At 47.4% G+C, this 15385-nt stretch overlaps 1 protein-coding gene and 1 pseudogene across 1 annotated transcript in view; one reads left to right on the forward strand and one right to left on the reverse strand.

The window, feature by feature from the left end:
- NTNG2 (netrin G2) overlaps window positions 1–15385 on the forward strand; it is a 71456-nt gene that overhangs the window by 20370 nt on the left and 35701 nt on the right. Inside the window, exon 2 of the mRNA XM_066610699.1 lies at window positions 5934–6577. Coding sequence (XP_066466796.1) covers window positions 5934–6577 — 644 coding nt within the window. The remainder of the gene's footprint in view (window positions 1–5933; window positions 6578–15385) is intronic.
- Window positions 7496–7615, reverse strand: LOC136635783 (5S ribosomal RNA; annotated as a pseudogene).

Raw genomic sequence — 15385 nt, forward strand, 5'->3', positions numbered from 1 at the left:
CAGACAAGATTGAGCACATGCAGGGTGACATTGGCCAGAATGCTTTGCAGATTGCTTTTTGTCCTTTTTGTGTGTGAATGACAATAAGATGTTAACATAAATAGCCAGGGCTAACCAAGGACCGTCCAAAGCTGTCTGAGGTAATGCACCAAATACCACCCCCTTATCTGGCTGTGTATCAACCCGCACCACTTCTTTTCTCCCCACTCTAGAGATCTCTCCTCCACACTTCCTCTTCTGCTCTCTTTCCTTCTTCATGGAATCTAGGGTGTGGAGGGAGCTGTGATGTTGCTGGGCTGACTGGTGCCTGTGGAGGGTGACACAATAATGCGGTCATATCACCCCGCTGCGTCATCAAGTCACCCCTGCCTCTGGAATTGCTCCAATTTGGAGCCAAACAGAGGTATGGGTGAGAGGGAGGGTCCCTCAACACTGTGCTTACCACTCTGGTGGCAAGGGCTGTGCACCCCCCTGAGCAGAGAGCCTGGGAACCCTCCAGATAGCCATTGGGGGCAGGCCACCCCAACCACACTTTGTCACTGGGAGGAAAGAGCAGGTTGATTGATGCAGTGTAGCTTAAATGACTACACTTAGAAGCCTTCCAGCTCATACATATTTACTCAGAAATAGTTCCACAGTGTTGAGTAGAGCTTATACTGAGGTAAGTGCACATAGGGTCACAGATTTAGCTTCATGACATAACCCAGCGAAACCAAGTCATTCCCTGCCACTGATAAAAGGATAGAAAATAAAAAGGGAACGAATTTCACAATATTTGTGATGAGTCCACAAAGCCCCATCAATATGCAGTCTTAATCCTTGATTGTGAAGTGCTCTTGGGGGGCAGGTAGCTTCCTATTATTGGCGCTTATACCCACAGTAATCCTCAGATTAATCTGGGGAAGTTGGCTAAACATAGAGGAGAGAAATAGAAAAACTGGATGCAGTGGAATGAGAATTCTAGCTTTTAGTGTGTGTACTTAAAGAAAACCCTGAGCAAAACCCACAGGCAATTTGCTAGGAAGCAAGCAGTCGTCCTGAGAAAGATCACTTCAGGATCAGGCTAGGCACATGAGTTGGGGCGTGAGAGAGAAACAAAGTGCTTGGGTTGGTTGCCGGCCTTATTTATTATGGCTGCTGCTTATTAAGGCCTTTCAGCAGCAGGGACAAGCGTGGTAAATACACAGAACGATTCATTAGCGTTCCTGACCATCTGCTCCTCCGAGCTGGGTCTGAGCTTTGGACTCCACAGGTTGGGTCAGAAGGGGGTGGGGTGGGGGCCGGAGGTTGGGGTGGTGGCAGCAAGGTTAGACAGATTGACTGGAGGGCGGGGGATGGGGAAAGGGAATTAAGAGGCTGGAGAGCACCCATCCATCTTCCTGAGTGCCATGCTAAACCGCAGACCATGGTTCCTTGCAGTCATGGCTGCCGCTTCTCGCCTTCCCCCAGCAAAAGATGAGGGCTGTGTTGTTTCAGGGACAAGTAAAGAATTGTTGATGTGGTGCCTTTTTATGCGGCATCCTGCGCAATCTGTAGGAAATTCTATCCCAACGTAAGTACCGTGCTACTGTCCTCAGCAAAACAGGGACTTTGCAAACTAATCAGGTAATCTAACTAATGTGAACTAATCGGGGCAGCAGCAGGGTCTTAGGACACCCAGGCTGATGCATAAGGCGCTCTCAAGGGTGCTGCAAGGTCCTTAAGACTCCTGAAGTGCAAAAGTGACATGGGGGGGGAGGGCTGCTGACTCCAGACTAGGCAGAGGATCAGTTCAAACCAAGGGCTTATAAGGGCAGCTCCAAAACTCAGTGTTTGGGTGGATGACCCCCCTCCCCCACTGACTTAGATTGCCAGTCACTCACAAACTGCCCACTCAAGTAGGTGGAAGAGGACCACTGGCCAGCCCGTTGTTTCCTTGGCAAGGAAATGACAAGAGAACAGAGCACCAGCCCATTTTGCTATAATGCCAGCTACAACATGGGGAGTGAGCCCTGGCAGTGTGGGTGCTATCAGAGGAGAAGGGGCAGGATTTCACGCGTTGGGCATGCTGATGCAGCGGGAGTGTTCACCTGTGAGCCATATGGCAAGTATCTCTGTGCCCTTTGCTGCCAATGTAAAAAGCAAGCCCGGGGTCTAGCAGAAACAGCACAGATGGCACAGTTCGTAGCTCAACTCTCCTGCACTAGTGTATGCCTCTTCCTTTCAGGTACTATTTGTTCCTCTCCTTCAAAGAGATACTAAATAAGCAATGGAGGCAGTTTTCTGGGCATGGCTCTAGCCCACCACTTTCTTCTCCTCCACACTTCCTCTTCTACTTCCATCACTGCTTCCTCTCTGCATCCTAGGAGTTGGAGATGGGTGTGCAGTCAAAGAGACAGAGGTGGGTGCTTCCCTCTGGAATCAAAATTAGGATGGGAATTTGAATAGCAAGGAGGCTATTATAAGGCTGTTATAAAGGCTGTCCCTTTATATTTCACATTTTTATACCACCCTTCCTCCAAGGCTCTCAGGGTGGTGTACATAGTTCCCTCCTTTAGTCCTCGCAACAACCCTGTGAGGTAGGTGAGGCTGAGAGAGGGTGACTGGCCTAAGGTCACCCAGAAAGCTTCATGGCGTAGTGGGGATTTTAACCTGGATCTTCCAGGACTAACTCCAACTCCAAAACCACTACTCCAGCCTCACTTGTACCTCCATACCCCACTGTGCAAAAACACTGACAGTTTTTAAATAAAGCTATCCCCAATGTCTCCCAAAAAGGAGAAAAGGGTGACAGAATCAGACCTTGAGCAGATTCTAGAAAATATGTGTTGAACAATAAAATAAATCTCAGTCTGATAATAATGAAACAAAATACAAAGGCAGGTACCAGAAAGTTGATTGGAGGGGATGCTTCAGTGGCTGTAGAAAAGGCCTCATCTGACCCAATTTGAAGCCCATCCATCTGTCTCTGGGTTCCACACAGCAGCCACTTTTATAAATACTAATCTTTTCCCCATCATAAGGCACTAGAACATTTGAAAGTCTTCTTTTAATGGGGCTGCTATTGTTTGTCTTTTTTTTTTTTCCTGGCAAGGATAAAAAGTAGAAGGTTGTGGGGGCTGGGTGGTGCTCTCTCTCTCTCTCTCTCTCTCTCTCTCTCTCTCTCTGTCTGTCTGTCTGCAGCTTTTACTGTTTGGAACAGATGTCTGCATTATTTTAAATACTCAACAGCTTAGCCATTAATAACATAATTTCACTTAAAATCCATGGGTGGGGGGTTGAGCTACCAAAAATGCTTTGATCAACTTGAAAAAGAGAATGCACCCCCCTCTCCATTAACAGCCCAGCCCTGGTGGTCTTAAAAGGAATGAATGTTGAGGCCTAAAGGAGCTTTTCCTTGAAATGAACTGACTTCCCCCCCCCCCTTGTATTCGTGTTTCCATCCAACCTCCATCTGCAGTCAGAGTAGGTCTACCAGTGATTATTAGCCGTGATGGCTAAATGAAAACCTCCGTCTACAGGGATTGGGTGGCTCTGAATTCCAGTTGCACGAGAGGAACAATGGGAGAGGATTTTTGTCCCCATACCCTTATTGTGGGCTTGCTGAAGGCAACTAGTCAACCACCTGGAAAACTGGATTCTAGATTATATCGGGCTTCCCACTAAATTCTATTCTGTGTGGGTAAGAGAATGACATTTGGACTTCTTAGAGCCCAATCCTATCCAACTTTCCAGGCTAATGCAGTCGTACTGAGGCGGTGTGCGCTGCACCCTGCAGTGGGGGCAGGAATCACGAATGCCTCCTCCAAGTAAGAGAATCTTTGTTCTCTTACCTTGTGGTTGCATCAGCACTGGAAAATCGCATAGAATTGGGCCCTTTGCCACCTAAATGTCTTGGGTTGGTCCCATAAATAACTTGAACCCCGGGCCAGTCCAAGACCTCCTGGCAATTGAGATGGTGCCTCCACTGCAGCCCCCTACCCATCAACGTGTCAACCGCTGCCTTCACACTCCTCCCCTCTTATTCCTAGGACTTGAAAAGGAAAATGGGGAACGAAGCGGGAGAGGTGAATGTGGAGGAGACTGGTAGATTGGAGCAACTGTAGCCTACTCCTCTCCTTTCCTGGGCATTTCTTCTCCTAATCTGTTCCTCTCTTCCTTTTCAAATTCAGGGAGTGGGGGAGGTAGGCAGGTGACACTCAGGCAAACATCTCGGTGCCCTTCTTTGACAGGCCAGTCCTGCTTGCACCTTCCTGGCAGAGGAAGTCCATGCGCCTTAGCTGAGCAGCTGGAAGTCCACAGCATAGAATTCTTCCATGGATATTTTAGCGGATTTCTCTACGCAGCCAAAGGATGTTTCTCCTGCTTCTGAGAGACTGGCTGTCGTAGCATTGGCAAAGTCACGGAGTATTCTCCAAGAGGGAGAAATGCACTCAAAGAACTTTCACGCTCACTGCAGGGGAAAACCGGGAAGGAAACCTCGCAGATGTGGCAGTTATGACTTGTTCCATGACATGGGAAGTGACTCGTCATTTACCATGTGAGATGACATTTCATGACAAATGGAGTCAGAAGCTGCATTCATGATTCGTGCTGTTCATTACACTCATGAGTTTGTTCCATCTTTTAGCACTGTGTTAACTTTCTTAAAATTAAAGAAGCCTGCATTTATGGTGGGCAGAGGGCCACAAGCTACAGTGGCAAAGCATATTTTTTGCATGCAAAAAGTGCCAGGACAACTCCCCTGGCATCATCTCTGTTTGATCTCAGAGAGCTGGCGCTGTTCAAGAGTTGGCTGCCTGAGATTGTGAAGGACATCTGTCTGTCACCGTACGACAGTATGTGCCCAGAAGGACCAAAAATCTGATTCCAAAGGCAGCTTCATCGTTGGTTACAGTGCTAGTGTCGTAGCTTTATTAAACCTCACTGAAGGTCTAAAATGAAACAGTCCAGGAACGGTTTTATTGTGCAATCTGCTATTTGCATATTAGCCAAGTGCTCAGCTGCAGGTCCTTAAATCACTGGGAAATCAAATAATGTACATGCTTGTGTGAACCAGCCTTTTAGAAGTTATCACTAGGAATCTTAAACATCTATTAATTAAGAGATGTGATTGCCTTTTGACACACTTATTTGTGCGCCTGTGTTCAATGAGCACTAAAGATCCCCAGAGAATTTGTACCAGACTTCTGCAAAGGCATGGGCATTTAACTCCAACCCTTATACTGAGGGCTGGCTCCAGACTCTTAAGGGCCCTCAGCCATGCACTAAGTGTTCACTCCAAGCAGTAGCAGGGTCTTATCTTAGCAACAGGAGCAGCTTATACTTGTCATGGTCATTGCTGAAGGCACGATCAGGTTGCAAGATCAGAGACCAGTGGTATAACTTTCATAACTGTTGGGTTGTTCTGAGTAAAATGGTCTCATTTAGCTAATACAGGTCTAATCTAGTCATCTGTGGATTTTTAATCCATGGATTTGACTTAGTGCGGGTCCTCTGACCACGTTGAGGTGCAATCTCTAACCTCCCAACAGGTTCAGACCTGTGCTCTGGTCGGGGTGCAGGCCGCGCTTGGCCTCCCTGACCCTCAGAATGCCTTCTGAGGTCTTCTGAGGGCCTGAGAACATCACCTCTGGTTTTGCCCGAAACAATACAGTTTTCCCTGGAACAGAACCCCCACTGATAGCAAGGCACCCCCTGTAATTTTGTTTTGCCTTTAACTACAAACTTCAACTTTAAGTAATGCCTTGGAAGGAGGCAGTCTTTAAAACAGAGGCTGGATAGCCAGCTATTGGAAATGCTATAGTTGTGGATAGCTTGCATTGGCAGGAGGTTGGGCTCAGTGATCTTGGAAGTCCCTTCCAACTCTGATTCTATGATTCTATCACCAGTGCAACTGCAGAGTAATACATTATACTCCCTTTCTCCACTTATTGCTGTTGTTCTTCTTTCAGGAGAACCCCTACATGTGCAGTGATGAGTGTGATGCTTCCAACCCTGACCTCGCCCATCCACCCAAGCTGATGTTTGACAAGGAAGACGAAGGCCTGGCAACTTACTGGCAGAGTGTAACGTGGAGCCGCTACCCAGAACCTCTGCTGGCCAACATCACGCTTTCTTGGAACAAGAGTATCGAGCTGACAGATGACATCATCATGACTTTTGAATATGGCCGCCCCACTATCATGATGCTGGAGAAGTCCTTGGACAATGGAAGGACTTGGCACCCTTATCAGTACTATGCCGATGATTGCATGGAAGCCTTTGGCATGCTAGCACGGAGGGTCAGGGACCTCTCCATCACCAGCGCCAACAGGGTCATCTGCACCGAGGAGTATTCCCGCTGGGCAGGCTCCAAGAAGGAGAAGAACGTGCGCTTTGAAGTGAGGGACCGTTTCGCCATTTTTGCTGGCCCGGACCTCAGGAACACGGACAACCTTTACACAAGACTAGAGAGTGCCAAGGGCCTGAAGGACTTCTTCACCGTGACAGACTTGCGGATGAGGCTCCTAAGACCAGCCTTAGGGGGTACCTACGTGCAGAGGGAGAACTTGTACAAATACTTCTATGCTGTCTCCAACATCGAGGTCACTGGCAGGTACCCTAAACTCGTTTTTTTCCTGGGTCCATATCTTTTCCTGGAAGATTGGGAGGTGGCCCAGGCATTCTGTGGTAGAGAACTACACGTGCTAAATTTAATGGTTCAATCACATATTACTCTTTTCTGCTCCCAAATCAAGTTGTTTTCCATACTGGAGCAGTAAGGGGTGTGTGTGTGTGTGTGTGTCACTTTGTGTATACACATGCCAATGTTTTGGTATTGTTCAGTAATTTGATTTCTCATCTCCAACTGTAGAGAGAGTCGGAGCAGTGGAGTTGGTTTAGAGAGTTGAAGCAGTGATGTGCTGAGGCTGGGAAACCCCCAATTCAATGTGTTCACCTCCAAATGCTCCGTGGAAGGACAAGCCTCCCCCAAGTGTAAGAACCCAACACTTACAGTCTAGAATATGGGGCCTTCCTGGCAGAGCATGAGCTGCTGCCTCTGCTAGCATTTGAAAAGGAAGAGAACAACTGGATGGCAGAAGAACTGCGGGAGAGGCTGATGGGCACTTCTCCTCTCCTCTGCACGTCCTCTTTCACTCCATCCTCTCTTCATTTTTCAAAGAAGAATGACAGAGGCATCATCTGGCGTATCACCAAGTGGGGGAGGCTGTGTTTCACGTACCAAGATGCTTTGCATCTTAGAGCGTCAATGGCCTGTCACTCTCTTCTTTTCCTCTTCTATCCTGTTCCCCTTTTCCTTTCCAAAACCAGGAAGTAGGAGAGTGATGGGGGCAGGTAATGGGCACCCCCTTGCTCACCCACCACACGAGGCAACCACCTCACTCAGCCTCATGGATGGGTCAGTCTTTGCATGCTTGCTTTTTTAAAAATATGCTCTGTTTGGGAAAAAATATATGCAAGTGTGAACTCGCACAGTGGTTGGCAACCTTCAGTCTGGAAAGACTATGGTCTAAGCCTACAGCACCCGGTATTCCCAGGCGGTCTCCCATCCAAGTACTAACCAGGCCTGACCCTGCTTAGCTTCCGAGATCAGATGAGATCGAGCATGTGCAGGGTAAAAACTGGCACAGATATGGTTGAAAAACGTCCAGACACCTGCATGGGGAACAGAGAAAAGAGCCAGAAGAAGCTTTTCTCATTACGGTTATGAGATTATTCTGGAATCCTGACAAATCTGAGATCTAGATGCCTTCCTGTCCCAAGCAGTCCGGATAAGGGATATTCAACCTGTATATATATTTTATGGAAGCAGCCTTTATACCAAAAGACTTCTTTACCCTTGAGACAAGCGATGTCTGCATATTAAGCCAACTTCAGCTAAGCCCCTCCAAGCATTTCTTTCCCTGGAGCTCCTCCTCCTCTTCTCTTTGCTAATATGGTTGCCAACTAAGAGCGCGGGCACACACACACACACATACACCACATAATGTCCTGTGTTGCCGTTCTTCTGGCGTGCAGCTGGAGGCTGTGCTGACAAGCGACAGTTCCCGAATCAAATTACCGTCCCAAGAGGGAGAGTGTTTCATTTTAACTCTGCATTTTTCAAGCTGAAAATTGGGATGCAAAGTCAGAATTTCCCATGAAAGTCAAATTATGACATTTTTCATTTGGCTGATGCTTCTAAAACACTAATTTGTCAGAGCCGACCAAATGACGCCTCCTTTCCATGTCTGCTCCCCCCCCCCCCCAAAAGAGGCAGGTAGGAACAGCTGCAGGCTTCATACAAGGATGAAAAATTAGGTGCCTGCAACCTTCTAAAATATCTCCTAATGTGTACACCTCCCAAGTTTTCTTTGGTTAGTAGGTTAGGGGAGTTGGAGGCCCATCTCCGTAGTGTCCGGAATCTGATGCTGCTTGCCCTGGTGCCTTCCCCCAGTTTGCACTTGGGTGCAACATTTCTGCCTCTTTCTTCTTTAAATAGAAACTTGCATTTATTGCTCCTGGTTTGTTTGGTTGCTGCTGGCTTGTCACTCCTTCGCTGGTAAGCCTTAATATGTCCCTACTAAGCACCGTATTGGTAAACCCAGTTCTGGGCTTGCATCTCTTGGTTCTGCATCATCTGTGGGGCAGGGGCTGTGTGAACAGCCTTCTTTTTCTTCCATGGGAAGTATGGAGTCCTGTGTGCTGGCTGTCCTCTCTCTATATATGGGGACAGCAGCAGACTTGAACAGTAGAAAGCAAAGGCTGTGAACAAGAGGGGAGGATTGTGCTGCTAGCCAGGTGCCCTGGTGGGCGTCAATTTCAATTCATTCATTCATTCATTCTAATAGCTAACCCAGGTGGTTGACCAAATCACTGGTTTGTAAGCAAAATAGGGTCACCACAAAACAATGTGGTGGTTTCTGCATAATTGAGATGCCCCCTAGGATTGTGGATACCCTTGCGAATTAAAAGGAAAAGGGGAAGGAGCCCAGACAGTGGGGGGGGGAACCAGTGGCCCCCAGGAGCCATGGATTGTTGAGGTGTCATTTTGAAATGCAGGAGCAGAACTGAGGAGAGGGGCAGGGAGATGGGATTAGTTGCTTGAGCTAGTTAGGCAATTTAAGGTTGGGAAGGTGCAACAATTTGTGAAAGGACCCGTGCTTTTTTTTCTAGTGTTCTCCTTCTTCCTCATTCCAGCATGTGCGTAAACACATTTTATAATTCAAGAAGATTAAGGATGCAAGGAGAATTTTTGGAGAGGAAGGAAGATGAAATGCACAAACTCCGTTGCGCTGGTGACGCATAGCAGCCTATCCCCAGCATAGTAGCCTATCCCCAGTTTATACGGATAAGCCATTTGTGCGACACCCAGCCTGTCGCATGGAGCCCACCTGGGTTCAGTATGATGAGGGCAACCATACGGCTCCATCCCGTGGGAAACACTTCCTTCTACCATCATCCCCCCATACTTCTCTGATTCCTACTTTTCTTTCTCCACTCTGTTAGCATACCATATGTTATGCGATGACCTTAACCAAAAAAAGCAAAGTAAGGTGGAAAAATGCCGAGACGGCTCCTTTCCCATTTGGTTTGTGCATTCAGCATGTGCGAGAGCAGGAATGGGGGAAAATTAGAAATGTGGAGGGGAGATAACCCTACCCACCCTCAGTTACTTAAGAAGCATCTATGCGTGTTGGGAAGAGATTTCTATACTTTTCTGTTTCTGAGGTACAATGACACATTGCTGTAGTAGTTCCATGTTCCTGAACCCATATGCGCAGAGGTAATGTGATGGGGGGCGGGGAATTGGCAGAGAACAATAAGAGGGATATGCTGTTTAACCACTACCACCAACTTGCAGTTCTCCAGTGCATATGCCCTCAGGTTGTTCCACTTCCCCACCAGTCTCTTGGAAACCAACTGGCCCAGTAGGTCAAGGGAGCCGCCAGTCAAAAAGGTTTGGGAACCCCTGCATTAAGGGCACATGTTCCACCAGCAAAGTAAGGGCAATGCAGCTCCGAGGTAAGGGAACAAACATTCCCTTCCCTTGAGGAATTCTCCATGACAGCCACCCACCTGGAGGATGCAACACATGCCCCATTGGCACAGCTATGTCAACACTCGAAAGTTGGTTAGGATTTGGGCCTAAATTCTTTAGCTCTTTTTATGTTGATCACAATAATTTCCCCCTTCCTCTCAAACTGGTTAAGTTTTCACTTCCACTCCTCTCTCCAACTGGCTGCTCCTCCTATCTGAAAGCTACTGTTGGGCTTCAACCACTACAACCTTTCTTGGGTTTACTCAGCTTGGGACCTACCAGCCCTTCCTCCACAGCAGTGACAAAGCCACAGTAATTAATTAGCAGACACAATAAGTACTTCCTGCACAGCTCAACAGCAGGAGCAATTGTAGGTGGTCTATTGATTTGCTTGGTCTGGGTAGGTTTTTATAATATTGCAGGCAAAGGGCAAATTGGGTTCAAATGCTTGCCTTATAAAATAGATCATAATTTCTGGCTAGCAAATGTATGGGGGAACCCAAGAATATTATGTACACAGTATGGCTGTTACGGTGCCACATGGACCCTACTTTTTTTGACCCTATTTTTGTCCATAAAATATGTCAGGCCTAAAGAAATGTGGAGTTGTGACTGTGCTTAGAGCAGTGTGCAGCAGCATGTCATGTGAAGCTAATGGTGAAAGCCATGAAGCTCAAGGCATAACCTAGAGTCACCCACATTCAACATAACTGTGGCTGAGTGTGTCAGCCACTGCGAGACTCCAACTGGGGTCACATCTCTGCAATCTTATGTCAGTGATGACATCAACACTAAATTATCCCAGAAGCAGGAGTGGAGGAAGGATAGGAAGGATGTAAGAAAGAAACAGAGGGATGCTTGCACCTAGGAGATCTCAGTTCCTAGAATTGTCACATAAAGCAGTCTATTCTGTTCCATTTCTCTTCGGTTCTGATCCCTGTTCCTTTGGTATGCTGCCTTAGGCCCCAGAAAGCCTTTGGCCAGCCATGTGTGTTAGTGTTGGAGAGAAAGCATGAATGTGAGTAAGGGTGCAATCCTGACCCTTTGATGGGCCAGCACACGTCCCTTGCATTGTCCCAGAGATGTTGCGAAAGTGCCATAAAGCACTTTCGCGCCACCGTTTGAGGAAGGAGGCTGGCGCATGGTTGGAGGCAAACGTGAGACCCAAAGGCAGACTGGTAAGTCTGGCAGACCAGTAAATTTGTGCCGGCCGAGTCAGGCTGGCACAGGGGCTTGGGGAGGGTGGTGGCAGGTGGATCTGTGGGTGGGCCAAGCCCAGCTAAGGGAAGGGGCCAGGAACTAGCACTTGTACCAGATCCTAACCCCTTAGCTGGCCTTGGCCCACCTGGGGTAAGGGGAATGAATTCCCTTTGCCCCTGGCTGAGCGGCAAGTAGCCCTGCATTGGATATGGGTCAGGCCAGCCAGCCTCCCCATTCCAGCGTGGGTTAGGATTGGGCTGCCTGGCTACTTTTTCCTCAATATTTGCCATTCAGCAGCATTGACTTCAGTACAGGGCATACCAGAAACGAAAGCAGAGCGTGACAGACTCTAACCTTAATGAAATTATTATTTGATTTATATTCCCGTACTTTTCTTATTTTGTTTTTAATTAAGAAAAAAGACACAGTAATTTGTTATATATACCTCCCAGGGCCTGCATAGCAGGGTATGACAGAGAACGGATTGGACTGTGAATGACCAGCGGGAACTACAGTTCTGTTGGCAGAGGAGGGAAAGTGTTGCATGTTTGGTTCCTTGTCTTTTCAGGCTCTGAAAATGGCAAGAGTCTTATGACTGGATGCCTGTGGCCATTGGCAGAAGGAAGCGGTGGCTTTTCTGCTCCGCTGGCCCTACCGATGCAACTGATCTCTAGGGGCAAATAGCAACTTTGAGGGGAGGATTTTTCTTAATACTGCTTCACGGGAAAATGCTAAAGAACCCTAAAGCATAGAAACATGGCACATCGCACAGCAATTGAGTCACAGTCCCCCTCTGTTGCTATTGGAGCAAATGCCTTCAAAATCAAAGTGCTGTTTAAAGCGAAGGAAATTTCCTCGGGGAAAAAGACAGAGCCAACCACCTACTTGTTGTATCAGGTATCTATACCTTTAGGGGGTTCTAGATCCTTGATGGAATCTCTAAGCCTGAAATCTGGATCCAGTCAAATCTGTTCATGTCTCCTCTTGGATCTGTCTGAAATTCTGACCCCCCTTATTAGTCTACTACCCTGTCTGAATTCCTGCCTTCCCTCGGAGCTGTCCAAGGTCCGAATCCTTGCTTTTGACTCTGCTGCTCTGTCTAAAATAGGAAAGCTGCAGAAGGCTGATATTGACAACCACTGTACTTCACACTGTTACAAGAATCACAGGAAGTGACAGGCTCCTGGTTGTCTGAATGCACCCTGTGCAACATGGGAATTTGGACATCCGTTCTATACCAATAGATATTGGTTGTTGATTCTGTAACTCTGATAAAATGTAATCCCCTTGGCAGGGAGAGCTTGCCTACCCCATAAGCTGAATACATCAGAGAGCTTGTAGTTAATCTACTCAAGTCAGCTCAGGTCAGCAATGCTTCATTGGCAAGACAAGCTAGGCAAGAGTTGCCAAAATGTGAGAACTCCCCCACGATTGGCTTCTGTACTGGCAACAAAATTTGCTGGAGGGAACTGCTGCATGTACCTCCAAGCATGTTCTGGAGACAGCTTGCTAGAGGAAAGTAAAAAGCTCCCAGCGGGTATCTGTAGCCCATCTCCAGCATAACATGAGTGAGAAGCACCTGAGGGCACACCTTGCAAAAACAGTTCTGCTGCTCTGCCTGTTACTTATTGTCTTGCACCTGTATTGCAAAAGTGATAAAGGTTTCCTTTATGACATTTCTATGTCTGGTTTCCTTCACTTCACTGTTAGGGTGCAATCCTAACCAACTTTTCAGCACCAAGGTAAGGGCAATGCAACTCTAAGGGAACAAACATTGCCTTATCTTGAGGCGGCCTTCGTGAATGTCCCCCAACTGCAGGATGCAGCACATGCCCAACTGGCACAGCTATGCCAGTGCTGGAAAGTTGATTAGGGCTGTGCTCTTAGAGTGTTCCCTTACTGCAGGGGTCTCCAAACTTTTTGACCAGAGGGCCGCATCAAATATCTGGTGTGGTGTTCGAGGGCTGGAAAAAATTTTTTAAATATAAAATTTAAATAAATAAATTAGAGATGGAACTTAGATGAGTGAATAAATGAATCAATGGGCTCATTCATTCAACCTCCCTGGCCCTCAGAACACCCTCAAGACACAACCATAGCATAGCTCTGGTCATGTACAGTTTAGTGGCTTTCAGGGGACAAGAGGCTGGCTGTAGGCTGGATAGAGGCTTGTCGCGGGCCACATTTGGCCCCTGGGCTGGGGATTGGAGACCCCTGCCTTACTGTGTGAAAGCACTAAGCCAGCAAAAATGGCTTGCTTAGGGTCAGTCCATGCATAAGGCTGTCTGAGGGCCCAGTTCTATCCAGCGTTCCCTTACTTTGAGGAGTCCTCCATGACTGCCCCCCCCCACTGCAAGATGCAGTGCATGCCCCATTGGCACAGCTACATCAGTGCTGGAAAGCTGGACAGGATAGGACCCTGAAATGGTTCACCAGCCTGTCACCACTGCTCCTTTTCTTCTCCCTTCCTGGATTCCAAAAGGGAAGATGGGGAACAAAGTGGAAAAGGTGGAGCAAGGAGTAATGTGCTAGAGTGTCTGTTTGCTGCCAGGTACCCGGGGGTGACAATTGGCATGTGTCACTTCAGACACTTGGAGGTCTTGGGCTGGTCCTAGACTAGTCCTTAGTTCATGCCTTACCCCCTTGAGCTGCACTGGTGCCAGCGGGCTCACTTTCTGGAGTGGGCACTTTCTGTTGTATGCATCCTTTTCTCTTTCCTCCCTTTCATATTCTTTTTCTTCTCCTGCCTTTGCTCCCATCCTGTTCCTATTGATCCAATGGGTAACTGGAGATGCACAGAACCTAGGACAGGAATAGAAACGAGAAAGCCCTTGTTGGCTAGCAGCCGTGTGATGACTGCGTCAGACCAGAGGGGAGGAAGCCAAGGAGATGGATGCTGTTAACCTTCTGAGATAAAGGGAAGGAAGGGTCCTGAGAACTCTTTCCTTTCGAATTGAGATCAATCAGCAGTTGAGGTGGAAAAGGCGAAACACAGCCCCTCCCTCTTCCTTCTCCATAATCACATACTCGCTCGCATAATTTTCTCCCCTGGTTAATGTCAGGTAGATCTTCAAGTCGCCTGGGCAGGTTCCATCACCAAAGATTTAATCAAGAGTAATTGAAGTTAATGGGGTGGACACAGGACACATGGCTCTGGTTATGAGAAATCCGATGAGAAAGAGGCCAATCCATTACAGACTAATTATTAAGATTTGTCTTCATGCCTTTCTTAAGCTATTGTGTGTGCTCTCCCTAGATTTTCCTTCTTTCATAAAAAAAGAAAAATTACTCCACAATTAAGTAACCCCATGAGAAAGAGAGCTCAGTGTTGTTTTATTAGTACTACAAAACTCTCAGCAGGTACAGGCTTGGGGGAATACTGATGATGATCGCGGCAGCAACACAGCCCTGGCAGCCCAAGCATTTATCAGATCAAGGATTAATTAATTAGAATAAATTATTCAGCAAACTATTTTTGGTTTTGCATCTTGCTGCACAGCTCTCCCCCACCTCCTCCTAATCTGTTCTGCAGCTGTGAAGCATTCTTTCTTCTGCATTCACACACATGCTCCTAACCTACATTTTTCCCCTGTGCCTTCACCTGACTGTGCTCTTCATGCATCTGCATATGAGCTAGGCCAGAACCCATCCGGTGTGGTGAGCTGGTGTTGCATAGTTAGCTAAGCCTACAATCATAAGAATGTAAAGAGCTCCACTGGATCAGGCCAAAGACCCATCTAGTCCAGTTTCTTATATTTCACAGTGGCCCACCAGATGCCTCCAGGAACACAGAAGACAACAACAGAGCACACAAGGGAGCAACAAAAGACCTCTGTCTTGCTGCCACTCCCTTGCATTTGGTGTTCTGAGGGAGCCTATTTCTGAAACCAGGAGGTTGCACATACCCATCATAGCTTGTAACCTATGATGGACTTTTCCTCCAGAAATTTGTCCAATCCTCTTTTAATGGCATCTAGGTCAGTCACCATCACCACATCCTGTGGCAAGGAGTTCCACAGATTAATGACACGCTGGACCCAGAAATATTTTCTTTGGTCTGTTCTAACTTTCCCAACACTCAATTTGAGTGGATATCCCCTGGTTCTGGTGTTGTGTGAGAGGAAAAAGAACACCACTCTATCCACCCTATCCATCCCCCTGAATAATTTTGTATGTCTCAAT

The sequence above is a fragment of the Tiliqua scincoides genome, chromosome 16 (assembly GCF_035046505.1).
Source record: "Tiliqua scincoides isolate rTilSci1 chromosome 16, rTilSci1.hap2, whole genome shotgun sequence".
Lineage (NCBI taxonomy): Eukaryota > Metazoa > Chordata > Lepidosauria > Squamata > Scincidae > Tiliqua > Tiliqua scincoides.